This window comes from Pyrgilauda ruficollis, unplaced genomic scaffold, assembly GCF_017590135.1.
Source record: "Pyrgilauda ruficollis isolate IOZ18807 unplaced genomic scaffold, ASM1759013v1 scaffold1, whole genome shotgun sequence".
NCBI lineage: Eukaryota > Metazoa > Chordata > Aves > Passeriformes > Passeridae > Pyrgilauda > Pyrgilauda ruficollis.
The window spans coordinates 21,748,350-21,761,961 of record NW_024508100.1 but is presented as its reverse complement, the minus strand read 5'-3'; the positions used below and the strand labels follow the sequence as shown (position 1 = coordinate 21,761,961).

General features: G+C 37.1%; 1 protein-coding gene across 4 annotated transcripts in view; it reads right to left on the bottom strand.

The window, feature by feature from the left end:
- Nucleotides 1-84: 84 nt before the first annotated feature.
- Nucleotides 85-13,612, bottom strand: part of FIP1L1 (factor interacting with PAPOLA and CPSF1) — a 36,629-nt gene continuing 23,101 nt past the window's right edge. For 2 of the 4 annotated variants that reach the window (XM_041460644.1, XM_041460485.1), the window contains 6 exons: nt 12,775-12,801; nt 12,165-12,219; nt 11,087-11,142; nt 5,565-5,790; nt 1,153-1,290; nt 85-409 (listed from right to left, as the gene is read on the bottom strand). In XM_041460644.1, the coding sequence (XP_041316578.1) occupies nt 262-409; nt 1,153-1,290; nt 5,565-5,790; nt 11,087-11,142; nt 12,165-12,219; nt 12,775-12,801 (650 nt within the window). In that variant the 3' untranslated portion in view covers nt 85-261. The remainder of the gene's footprint in view (nt 410-1,152; nt 1,291-5,564; nt 5,791-11,086; nt 11,143-12,164; nt 12,220-12,774; nt 12,802-13,612) is intronic. The other 2 variants (XM_041460733.1, XM_041460569.1) reach the window with 1 other exon arrangement.

Sequence of the window (13,612 nt, the reverse complement as noted above, 5' to 3'; positions counted from 1 at the left end):
TATTGTAAGAGCATAAGCCTCTAGATGTAAGATGTTTTTTCACTGTTTCACTGTTTCTTAAAAGACAAAGTCAGTCCAAGAATCTTAACATGAAAAATTCGTTCTTTTATTTTCAAAAAAAACCAAAGTAACCTTTGATTTCAAACTAACAGAACAAGATTAAGAGCAAATTATTATAATTCCCAGAAAAATAACAAGATTTATAGTAATCTATTTCTGGCACTAATATATATGCAAGTAGGCAAAAAAAATCACACAAGCCTATTCCACAGGGGCAGCTTCAGTGTTTTCCTGTTCAGGAGCAGGTTCACCACTGGCTTCTTTTCCTTCTTTGCTTCTTTTGGACTTCTTGTGTTTGTGCCTTCTGTGGCTATCCCCTTCTTCACTGTCGTGACGACGTCTGCTGTTACTAAATAGAGAGAAAACATGCCTCAAACGCTTGACACTTCAGGCCCTATTTCATTACAAAGTACCAAAAAAACAGCTTCTGCATTCATATTTGAAAACTGGCATCTGCTCCCAGCTCAGAGTTTTTGGATGTCAGTGCAGAACTGAATTTTTCCTGGAATGGAACATACATCTATCCATCCTGTACTTTTTGGGGGAAAAATAGAATGCTTTTTCCCATTTGCAACCCATATTCTAATAGCAATACTTTTAACAATGCCATGCACCTATTGGCATTCCTTAATAATTTGACATTCTTGGTAACCCCATTTTCTGGACTTAACTTTTATTTCTAACTTAAAATGGATCAGGTAAAACAATTTCTATCAAGTGACTGTGAAGACTATTTTACTTACTGAGAATGACTGTTGAGTTGTTCTGTTCATGCTGCTGAATGTCAGCTTCATTCCATCCCTTTCTGACTCACCATTTTTACCCTTCTTTCCCCAGTGTCCTAATTTCTGTTCACATACCGACTGTCACTCAATATGAGGTTACCCAGGGTCAGTATTGCTTCTTGTCTGTCCATGTTTTATATGGCAGACTTGTTCCAAGTAGCACATTCAAGTGTTTACAGTCTTTCCACAAAACTCCTGTTTGTTTGGGGTTCTTTTAAAAGTTTACTTCTTTTTTTCTTTCTTTCTTTTTTTTTTTTTTTTAACTGGGCAAGTCTTTCATATCCTATTAAAAAAAGAGAAATCAAACCTTCGAGATGACTTGTGTCGAGTCTCTTCTTTCTCTCTGTGTCTCCTGTCTCTGTGTCTGTCTTCTTTCTCTCTGCTTGTCCTATGGCGGTCGTAGCCCCTCTCTGCATAGTCTCTGTATCTGTAGCGTTCTTCATCACTGATTCAGAAAGAAGAGATTTTCAGGACAGTAAGACCAAGGAGTTTAACAACAACAAGCTAAATGTCAGGAATATCTTAATATTGCTTCTGGGTGTCTACATGAGTTCCAGCGCTTAAAGGACAATAAAGTTCTTCATGTTATACATTAGACTTGTGCAGTTAATGAAGTTTTGAAAGGAAATTGTTCATTAAAAATGGAAGAAAAAAGAATACAACAGTGCCTCATTAAGTTTATATAGGAGTTACCAAGCTGTTAGCTTGAACCTGTATCTAACTGCGAAGGAAATACAATCCTACATAAACTTGAGTAATGTTTTCGGATCAGAGTTTGAAACATTCAACACTTATCAGCACACTTCTGGACTATTATACAATTTGGGTAAATTAGATTTTGGTACAGTTATCTATTTCCTTACACTTGCTTCAAAAAAAGGAAACACTAAGCACAAAGAGTAAAATATAGCAAATGTTTTGGGCTGCTTTTGAAATTAGTTTTTCTCCAGTGCTAGTGCTGTCTCTACTCCCACTTCTCTCTTGAATTGCCATGAAATGCTGCCCTGCCACAATGCTGGTAAAAACCCATAAATAACAGAGGTTAGACAAGAATTCAAAGGCTTTACTTAAAAACATATTTTCATATTTTGACTTGATGAAAAGGGCAGTTCTAAGAGTTTACTAAAATCTAAAAAAAAAAAACCCCATGAAAAGAAGAAGAGAACGCTGTCCATTGTTAGCCAATACAACTCCAATGGTAAATTAGCATAGCTTAAAAAGGCATGATCATTTCATAATCTCTCTACTAAGAAAATGCTACTCAGCATCATTTAACAGTGCAACTTCAATACAAATTAACTTAGTGTAATTATTAACATAGCACGTGAAACCTCCTCTAACCATAGTTTGGGAGATCCCCACCAAGTCCTAAAGAAAGGCACAATGTAACCAGTCTTTCTAAAGAAGTAAAATCAGTAACAATTTAGATACCGTGGACCTAATGACAGGCAAGTGTTTCTGTCTCTGCCAACATTTACCACGAAAGAAAGTATCTTCCTGAGGTCCCTGCAGCAGCAGAACGGATCAGACAGATCACACAGGGAGAACAGCTCAAGCCTAATGAGATTTCTCATGTCCTGGAGCAGTGAGAACTGAGATCAACCCCATTTTCCCTGCCACAACTTGAATCCTCTGGCCATTTCCCAAGTGAGGATATTACATTAATGATTATTACAGCTACACATGAAAACTCACTGAAAAAGGGGAACACCTGAAGCAACAGCACTAGTCTTTTTATGAAACCCTGCATGATTACATCATTAAGCAAATGCCAGTAATTAGTAACTTAAGACACTGTAGAGAAGCATTAACCATCCCATAGAAAATTCTGCTTTTCTAAGGGACATGAAAAATATTCACACATCAAAACCAGGAAAACTACAGCTACATCTACTGAACTCAAAATTATGATTTGCCACTAATACAACTTCATTGATTTTATAATGCATTTATAACCTCAGACCTGAGAGTAAGCTGATTGAATCCTGAAAAGCACATTTGTGATCAAATGGCACATAAACTGAGGTTGGAAGGTATGAGTGGAGGTCATCAGGACCAAACCCCAGCTAAAGCAGGGCCATCAGGACCAGCTGACCAGTATCATGCCCGGACAGCTTCAGGATATCTCCACGGATGGAGCCTCCCCAGCCTCTCTGCGCAACTGCAGTTTCCTCCCATATCTGATATTGCTTCACAAAACTAATATTTTGATGATCAGTATCTAATTAAATAGTTAAAATTTGAATGCCTACCACTAACTTCTGATAAGCTTGCCATGAGAAATAGGATGGCTACTTGTAGACTTACAGCTTGGTTTCAAAGATGAGATCCAAAGCCCTTAATGGTAACTCACACTCTGCATTTGTTGTGTCACCCACTTATCTTAAAACACTCTAGAAAAGGTTAAAAATATTACTGCTACTCCTTTTAAACCTTATTTTGGCAAACTACTAAAGAACCATGACAGCTTGTAAGTGTGTCTGATGAAAATAAACAACTTCTCTAAGTAAAGCAAAAAATCAGTTTGCCAAGACCAGTGTATTGGGAGCTCTCAGGAACACTCTAATGCTGCTCAGTCTTTCTGACCTTTATTGCACATTGGTCGTGGAGTCTCATTCAGTTTGTTGACCACCAGGACACCAAATCCTGTAAAGCTGCAATGCAGCCAGGCAGACCCTCATCTGCTCTTCTGCATGAGTATTAAGTTCCAGGACCTCAGAAACACAGTTACTGGGGTTTGTTTTTCTGTTTTTTTTTTTTATTTTATTTTTCAAATTGCTGAGGAAGAACCACAATGCAGTAACATATAAATCAAATTCCAATGTCTGCATTTTTAGTGGTAACTAATTGACTTGAAACTACCAAAATAAAAACAAAACAAAACAAAAAAACCCAACCAAACAAAATAAAGTCCCAACCTTTGCAGAAGGGAAACAGTCCAAAAATAATGGCATCTTCTCAAGGGGGCAGAGTGAGATGCATTGTAAAAATGCAGACTTTTCTCTGAGGATAGCAGGGTAAAAGCAGAACAGAACATAAAGACAGCTGAAAGCTCATTTTTTAAACCACATTTTGGTTATAATAGAATAAAAATAATCCTGTTTTCCTATAATTTTAAGAAATGTTGTAACAAAAACACATGCTCTTCATCTGAAAAACAACTGCTGAAAGCATTGAAAACCGTAATTTCTGAGCAGTAAAATGCTAAACCTGATGCTTACTACAAACCCCACCAAAGTACCACTTGATCAAAGTTTAAACAAAGGGAATATAAATAAAAGCTATAAATCTGTGCAGTCTTTAAAATAGTTCACGTTCTCTTCCTCACAGTTCCATTGATTTTATTTTCATAAGTGCACAGTATTGAAAATAAACCTTCTTAAGAAACATTATATCTGCATGTTCTTTCTTAAGCTTCTCACCTCTTCTGTGATTCCCAAACCAACTTATCCCAGTTAAGGGCCTCCCATTTTCTTATACAGCCATGTGGCAGCAGCTTTGCTACAGATGGTGGATAATTTAGTCACATAAAAAAGTCAAGGCCTGCTCTTCCCCCTCCTTTACAGATAACTCTGGCAGCAGCACAGAGATTTCTTGAGGCCTGGAAGCTATTAAGGTTCATTTCAAGCACCCTTGAATGACCAGGGCTCTTTCTGGCCTTCAATCAAGCTGTCTGAGAAACAGATGTTTAGATAGGTCTTCAGCCCTCAGACACTGACCCTGGAACGAAGCACATGCCCACAGGAGAGGACATCACCACCACACCAGCACACATGCAAAATCCCCCAGCCTGCACCCAGTTTGGGTCTTCAGCTAACAATCATCATGCAAAAATGTCATCTCTCAACCGCAGTAATGTTGACTCTCCCTCTGTGCTCTCCCTCTAGCTTAAAATCATTAGTTAAAAACAAGCTGCCTAACAGCTAACATATATATTCTGCAAAAATTTAAACTTAATAATGAACCCTGAGAAAAGCATCAGATATTTACCCCAAAAAGCTTAGCAGATAACAAGCAGAGGAAATTTAGAAAAATCTGGCTAACCAATAGACCTCTGTTCTATGAAGTCATAGTGAGCTCAGTATTAAGTGCTTTGTACTTTAGCATATGAACCACAGAACAGTTGCAGCTTTTTTTAAAAAGCAATTAGAATGCTGAATAAATTTATCTGACATGATTTTCATCATCTAAATCAAAGTTCTTGACCTTGAAATAACAGTTTTAAATATGAAAAGTTCTTGACCTTGAAATAATAGTTTTAAATATGAGAGATTATTATCCAGCCACTTTTAACAACCGTATTAACCATTTTAGCAGGTATTTAATTCCATTAATTAAGGTCAAATGTTGCAACACATTGCTCTTAGTACCAAATTGACAACTAAAATTCATTTGGTACTTCTATAGATTTTTCTGTAGATTTTTTTCTAAACCTACTGATGTCAAAAAGAGATGGATATTTCAGATATTCTCAAGACTTAAATCACCTTTAACCTGTAAAGCTCTATGACCAATTTGGATGTATACTGTCCTTTTTTTCTGCTTCTGTTTTACATGTGGAATTTTAGAATTATAGTTTCCAAGGGAAAAGGGTGAAGCAACATCACCCAGCTCTTTGGGATACACAGCAGAACACTAAATTTGAATGTTGAAGTACCCTGTTTAACAGAGAAGAGGGATTTGAGCAGAGTTACAGCACGTTTAGGACAGTGCACTGACCTGTTGAATGCACTTGAAGACGGACTGTGATCTCGGTCCCTTTCCCTGTCTCTGGTACGGTCTCGATCTCTGTCTCGGTCCCGGTCCCGGTCACGATCCCGATCTCGGGATCTCTCTCTCTCACGTTCCCTATCCTTCTCTCTTCGTGCATAGTAATCCCACTGTTTGCTGGTGTCCAGAAGACTAGACCATGAGGGTGCAGAACCCGCAGGGTGTGGAAAGGTGACTAAAGAAAGAGATGTAGTTATTAGAAAGAACAAAATCAAAAATCATATGGAAACTAATGCATTTGTCAGTTTCGTCCAATTACATATTTTAATCTTCCCCTTTCACTTAGTGCTAAGCAAACACTGCATTTTTTCCAGAATTATTACAAAAGCTTCTGGCTTTTGTAACTCATTTAAATACTTCCTATGAGGACGTACAGAGCCAGGGTACGTACCCCGAAGACTGTCTAAACACTTTTGGGGAAAAAGAAATTGTGCAAATACTTGCTCAGAGAATCTGATTCTATGTGGTCAAATGGCTTTATTTCTGGGGAACAACAAAACAAAAACAACCAGAAAACAAAATTGCCTTTGCAACTCAGGTGCTCTGAAAATACAGTTCAGAAAAAGGACACTTCCAGTCTTGTAGTCAAATACTATTATTTTTATCTCCTGTACTTCAAAATCATTGTATTTAAAATATAATGTTAGCTATGAAGCTCTCATTCACTAATTTATATTCTATACTATGTTTTGTCAGACTTTTCTGATTACAGATGTAAAAGGGGCTTAAGAAATAAATTCACTCTGGCGAGAAGAAATAATGCTCCCACTTGTGCTCTGTAAGATAACATTTATGAATACTCAGCACAAACACTAATACCACTAAAATGTAACAGTTTAAGAAAATCAGGCATAGTCTTACTCTAGAAGTGACATGTTAAGATAATAAGAAGGAAGTCTTAACACAGTCTCCCAACCTTTTTTAGATAGCTAGCAGTGGGGAGAAGGAATGCTTCTCCACTGCTTTTTGCCAACTTCAGTGTAATACAGAACTGCTGTTTTTAATGCCCCAATTGTTCTGTCCTGCCCTCCCTCGCCAGAAGTCCCGTGAACGCATCCTGTAAAGGAAAAACAAGGGCTGAGTATTTAGCTGGAAACAGCACTCTCTAGCGGACTTACAGTACTGAGGACTTCTCCCTTTCTGCTTATCTGCCTTGCTAGCTTTCCTAACTTTCAATAAATCGTTTGTTTTGAGCTCCACTTCATCATCTATAATATGAGAACAATATTTAATTGACTTCCTGGTATCACAAAGAGATTAACAGTACAATTAACATAAATATCTACTGAACAATGAAAAGTGTGCTACTGGTGCTGCATTTAATACTGCTGAATTATAAAACCAGTGTCTTCTGCTGACAGCTATGTTCAGACTGCCTTGCCTGTAACGTCTGGGGTATGCCTGCCCCAGAAAGCTTTGGCAGAAGCTTAAGAGCAGTTTGCCAAGCATCCAGAGGAGGAATACAAAAGACCTTTAGAGCAGGCAGTGAAGCATGAAAAAACACTTCATTGTTAAAATACATTTGCAATGAAAAGTATTATAATTCCTTAAAAAAGCATTTCTACAAGGTTTTGCCTCTAATAAAATGCTTGACACTGTTTAACTTCAGGTCTACAAGCAAAATGAAGGGTTAACAGATAAAAATGTCCTAATACAATATTATGCTGCTCATTATGCTGCCAAGACCTGAAATTCGTTGAAGGAAAGCAGCCAGAAATAGCAGAAAAAACAGCTGGACTTAAAAGACTGCTAATTTCCTTGACTTGCCACTATGTCAACAACACACGTATGGTACATGAGACACTGGCTGTCAGTGTATTCTGATCTAAAGTTTAAACTTAAACTCAACTTTAAATGTATACTACAAACCAATTATTAATGGTAGTACAAACTTTTACAATAAATTTTGGGATACTCTATCACATCTTGAGTAACTCTCATCAGACAGAAGTATTTCTCCCCAGTAACATGAGATAAAACAGTGATTTGACACACCACATATTTTTATATCTAGATTTTCACTAGAAATTATTCACAACACACAAGAAGCTTACTTTCTAGTATGAACTGGTGTTCTGTTTTTACTACACTGAATGAAATGATTTGTCACTTCTGTTATTTCTACATGGATTATTCCAATAATTTCTACAAGAAGGAAGACGCTTCAAAAATTTAACTCTGATTTTATTTTTATAACAGGAAGAGAGCTTTGAATAATTACTAGTTTTGGAGACATGAGCCCAGTTTTGGAGATACTTTAAAAACTTAAAGCTTCATGGCATAAAGCAAACTATTTAATGCTTCTTGCTTGTGCCTCAAAAAATACTGACTCTTAAACTGTTTCTGTAATGTTAAATGCCTTGCAAGTTCCTAAGATTTAAAGAACATTTAGAGCACAGACCAGAGAACTACCGGAGGAAAAAGCAAACAAGCATATGATGGAAGGTGCTTCAGTGACTGACCAAATGCAGCTCAAGCAAAGCCAAAGGTATGATGGCAGAGGTAGCACTGAATTGTGAAGGATTTAAGTGCAAGTGGACTAAACCACATTGATGTGGTGGAAGAGCACAAAAACAAAACAGACATTCTTGAAGTTGTAAGTTATTACTTTACTATGTAACCCTCCTAATGGGTCTGCAATTGGAAACCCAACTGACAACAAGAGAAGATACATCAAAGCATGAGCTGAGGAATTTGAATAGGCAGAAGGGCTAGTACCTTAATCAAGACTGGTACTTTTTGCAATGTGTTCCATTTGCATATCTTCCCCTGCAATTTTGACAAAGCTAGGAAATGCACAGACTGTCAAAGAAGACAACAGGCTGGAGATTCAATGCTATCATCCAAAGCAACTATTAAATAAATATACTTAGTGACTGCAAACCGCAGTGATATCTGTGCACTGTGGAGCTCTCAATATCCCCAAGTTCTGATTCACAGAGAGCACTGTTAAACACTGACCAGTGATCATACTGCACAACAGGGACTGTGACAGTATGATGCTCACTAGGAAAATATTTTTCACTAAGAGATGAGCAACAGTGATAAAATGCCACTGAGTCTCTACAGTTTCAAAAATCCCTATGACACAGACAGCTTTGAGACAGACAATTGCTTTGCGCAGCAAATATGAAAGCTTTTGCTGCAACAGGGATACAAGGTACACTGGAAGCACACTGGGAAGACAGGAGTGGACTGTACTCCTTCGTCTCCATAATTATATAAAGGCAAATGATATTTTAATCCTGCTGAAGAAGTTAAAATTCAATGTTGGTATGATCAAGGTAACAGTCATCCTTTAGAACTGGTGCTGCAACAACACAAGCATGCCATCATCTCTAAAGGTCAACATGAAACTTGGAAATATTCTTATGTCCCTGACAATATTTGACAGAATAGAAAATTTTAACAAAAGAGACACCAAAGTGAAAAATATTCTACACTGGAGAGTATGTAACAGATGCCACATACACACGTTAGTATGTGGTACTAAGTCTGCTTTCCTTAAGATACTCTGCATGGCTTTAGTTGTGCATCTCAGGTTTTACCTTTTTGCTAAAGCACAATTAAATTACTGCTAAAAAAGAAGTCTAAAGTGCAATTCTTTTTCAAGAATTCTTGAAAACATACCAAGCTTCCAATGCACGAAAGCAAACATTTGATAACTCATGAGGATCCTTACAACGTCAACAAAGTACTGCTTGTTACTCCACGAACTGCTACAACTTCAAGAAATTGCAAGCCAGTACAAAATGCCATTTGGTATACCCATGCTTAAGACTTTGGAACATTTGGGAAAGATTTGCTGAATATTTGATCTGTGCTGAACATCACACATCTCAGAAACAGACAAAACTTTCCCTACAATTTCTCCTCTCACTACCTAGGGTTCAAAGGAGCAAGGCAACAGAATTTAGGTGAAAAAAGGCACTAGGCATGGGGGCAGGACTGCAGATGTACTGAAGGCAGAGGTAGTGACTGGCAACACGCAAGGTCCTGCATCTGAGGGAGGGCAGTCCTCAGTGTTGGTACAAACTGGTGATGAACTGATTCAAAGCAACTCTGCAGAGAAGGGCTTGGGGATACTGGTGGGCAAAAATTAAACATGTGCCAGCATTGTGAGTTTGCAGCCCCGGAAGCCACTCGTATCCTGGCTGCATCCAAAAGGAAGAGTGGCCAGCAGCTTGAGGGAGGTGATTCTTTGTGTGTCCTTGTGAGACCCCACCTGGAGCATTGCATCCAGCTCTGGAGACCCCAGTACAACAAAGATATGTTACAGCAGGTTCAGAGGAGGGCCACCAAAAATTATCAGAGAGCAGGAACATCTCTCCTATGTTGTTCAGGTTGCTCATCCTGGAGGAGAGAAGGCTCTAGGCACACCTTATTGTGGCTTTTCAATACTGCGAAGGGACTTTTAAGAAAGAAAGATGGAGAGATACCTCTTACCAGGGCCTGTAGTGACAGGACAAGGGGCTAAGGTTTTACTCTGAGAAATGGCAGGTTTAGATTGGACATAAGAGAGAAATTCTTTATGATGATGGTGGTGGGGCACAGGTTGCCCCGAGAAGTGGGGATGCCCGACCATTAGAAGTGTTCAAGGCCAGGTTGGACAGGACTTTGATCAAACTCATCCAGTGAAAGGTATTCTTGCCCGTGGCAGGGAGGCTTGAAATAGATAATTTTTGATTATTCCTTCCACGCCAAATCATTTTATAATTCTATGTACTTTATCTTCTTATTTTCTCCTCTTCTTATTTTCTCCTTTGGGTCAAGAAGCTAGGTAACAGTTCTAAACTCAGCATATATTCTGTGGATGACCATTTGGTGGCACATGATGAATCTTTTAGTTCAGTTCACTCTTATTTCACTTTCACTGAAAAAAACATGAAGTCAAGTTTTCCAGCATTTTTTCCCCATAACAGTAATTTAAAAACAAAAAAAAAAAAAACAACCAAAAAACAACAAAACAAAACAAAACAAAAAAAAAAAAAAAGAGAAAAAAGAAGACAAAGAAGACAGACTTTGCAATAGTACAGCCGAAGGTTATAGTGTCTTAGACAAATGGTTTTTCAAAGGAGAGGTACATCAACAGGATTTCTGAATGACTGCTCTTAGTAATTAAAATTCTGATGATATGTCAACAGTACTTGTTTTCCTGCTCTGAAATCCTTGAAAAATTCTCCCTGACTTGCAGCCCATATTATGGTATATAATTCTTCAAAATAACGGTTCTGCAAAAGCAGCAGGAAAAGATATCCAGTATATAAATTAATATGCAAAACAATAGCATTTACCAATAGCAGTTAAATTTGCAGCAGCATGTAGCTATTTACAATGGTCAGCAATGAGCTTTCATAATGAAATACTGACAAGACTTATTTAGTTTTCTAGCTAAAATCCTCGTAACTGTATCAAACAATTTGGTATCACACTGGTCAAAATTTTCAAAGCCAGAAAGCTTGGTTACTTACCACTGCCATAGGAAAATGCACGAACCGGACGACCATCATAGCCAGAAGAATGTCCACTGTGGAACACACATGCAAAACCAGTGTCAGCATGTTAAAGATACATGTTAAAACTCAGCTTTAGCAACAAAGCCACCTCCTTCAATAAACAGATACATATTTATAATATATATATTATATACAGTATGTAGAATCAGAAGCAGCACTTATTCACAGCAACTGTCAGTACAAAGTAATACATTTACTTAAATGCACATATGATGTATTAAGTTAGGATTTTTTCTCAATTAAATAATATGAAGATTTTCTCAGATTTTCCATCATCCTCCCATATCATGTATTTTAACAGAATTTTCAACTTCAAAGGAACAGTTGTGTGCATCTTCCTTCAGTGAGATCCAGAGGACTGACAAGAGGTTTTTACCATCTTAAGTGAGTTTTGTATGTAACCTGGTTTTGGCCTCCAGCAAAACACAAATATTTTTCAAGGACTGCACTAGCCAACCTTTTTCCTCCTTTTATATATTTATACCTAGATATACAAATATATGTATGCATATACATATAAAAATGGTATTGAAAAATTCCTAGCCTAACAGGTTAGGCCTGTTACAACTGAAGACTTAGAACAGAATATAAACACAAATTTGGATTCTGTGGAACTCTGGCACTTCTTATAGTTTACTGAATATGTGCTCAAATTTTTGTGTACATCTATAACAAAGGATATGAGAGCTGAAAAGTATACAGATCACATAAATAAGCCTTCAGAGTGCCAAGGAGTACTTTAATAATCATTCCCTTAGGTCTTGGCATTGATTTACTATCAAAACTGTAACTAATTTCATATTTTGATACTGTGTCATAACTAAACTAGTAGGTGGCCAAGTAACCTACTCAAAGAATATATTGAGAGGTGAGACTAGTAACATTTCTGTAAAATTACTGTAAACATCTGAAGCTGTCTCCCTTTTCCCAGATGTATATCCATAAAACACTGGGCAATGCAAGAGTATTATTCATTTATTTCATCTACAGAACACTGATAGATTGCTTAGTAAGATTTCAAACAGATAATCACCTGTCTATCGTGGGTATGAGGGAAGGTGGAGGACCGCCAGGTGGTGGTGGAAAACCTGTAACAATAAATTGGATAAGGAGGGGAGAAATTAAAAATCTATCACCCATGAACACATAAAAGAACTAGGCTAAGCATACCACGGCAAACAAATTCCAGAGAGAATAATGAAAAATTGTTCCCACATAAATGGATTTTATTTTGCAAGACTAAGAACTACTTTTCAGCTTGACAAAGGCAAAACACGAAGCATATATTATCAGTGCTTCAAATTAAAACTTTATCATTCTTAAAAATACGATGATATAAAAGCATGGACAAATTCTAACACTCAATAAACAACAATCAAAACTATTTACTGCATAGCTGAGAAAAAAATATTTTAAAGAAGGAAATATACATCTAGAAAACTGGCTGATTAGGTCCAATAGTCAACAGCATTTTCATACAATTTCTCTTCTGCCCAGCATCAAAATAACTCAGTCTACATATACACATATAGTTTAGCACACATAACCCTTTATCTATAAAATTGAAAGAAGTTGCTAAGTTGCACATCAGTTAAGTTTTCATCTCTTAACCAAATGTGGAAATAAAATCTAAGCAAATTTACCTGGTGGTGGCACTGTTATTGGTATACCTAAAAAGACAACAAATATCAGTTACAGTAATAGTTTCTTATCTGTAGATCTAAAACCAGATTGAGCTTTCACTACATACATGATCAAGAAGAATGACAACATATTTTCTGTGTCTTTAGGTCGAGATGTCACATTAATATTGATTGTTAAAATTTTATACAAGCCTTGTGAAATCTAGCTTTTGATTTAAATTCCTACACTTTAAGATCGTATTTATTTACAGACAAAACCAGTGAAGAGTGACTCTGGGTCTCAAAAGTGACTCTGGGTCCTCAGGTCAAGATGTCACATTATACTGATTGTTAAAATTTTATATAAGCCTTGTGAAATCTAGCTTTTGATTTAAATTCCTATTCTTTAAGATCTTATTTATTTAGAGGCAAAACCAGTGAAGAGTGACTCTGAGTCTCAAGGTTAGAACTAAATTCGTAATTCTAAAATGCTTAGTATACAGAAGGAAAGCAACATCCCATAGACTACATTTGCTTTATTTTACATTCCGTGGAAGGAAATGCAATTGGCCTCTGACCTTCAATAGCTTGGCACAGGAAACAGTAGGTCCGCATGAACAAAGAATTCAGGCAGCAGTAAGCAATACAGATGTCTGAGCCAATGCTATGACACTGCAGTTCATCATTCATTTGCTACGTGGAGGGAAAAAAATTGGGTTTCTTCTCTAGTTTCTTGTAACTATCTGAGAAAGGAGCAGCCTTTAACAGAAACATGTGCAAGAATTACTCTAACCTGATTTTCAGATCTAGCTAACCTGTTATGAATCTAACTAAAAGCTGAGAAAATTGTTCCCAACTA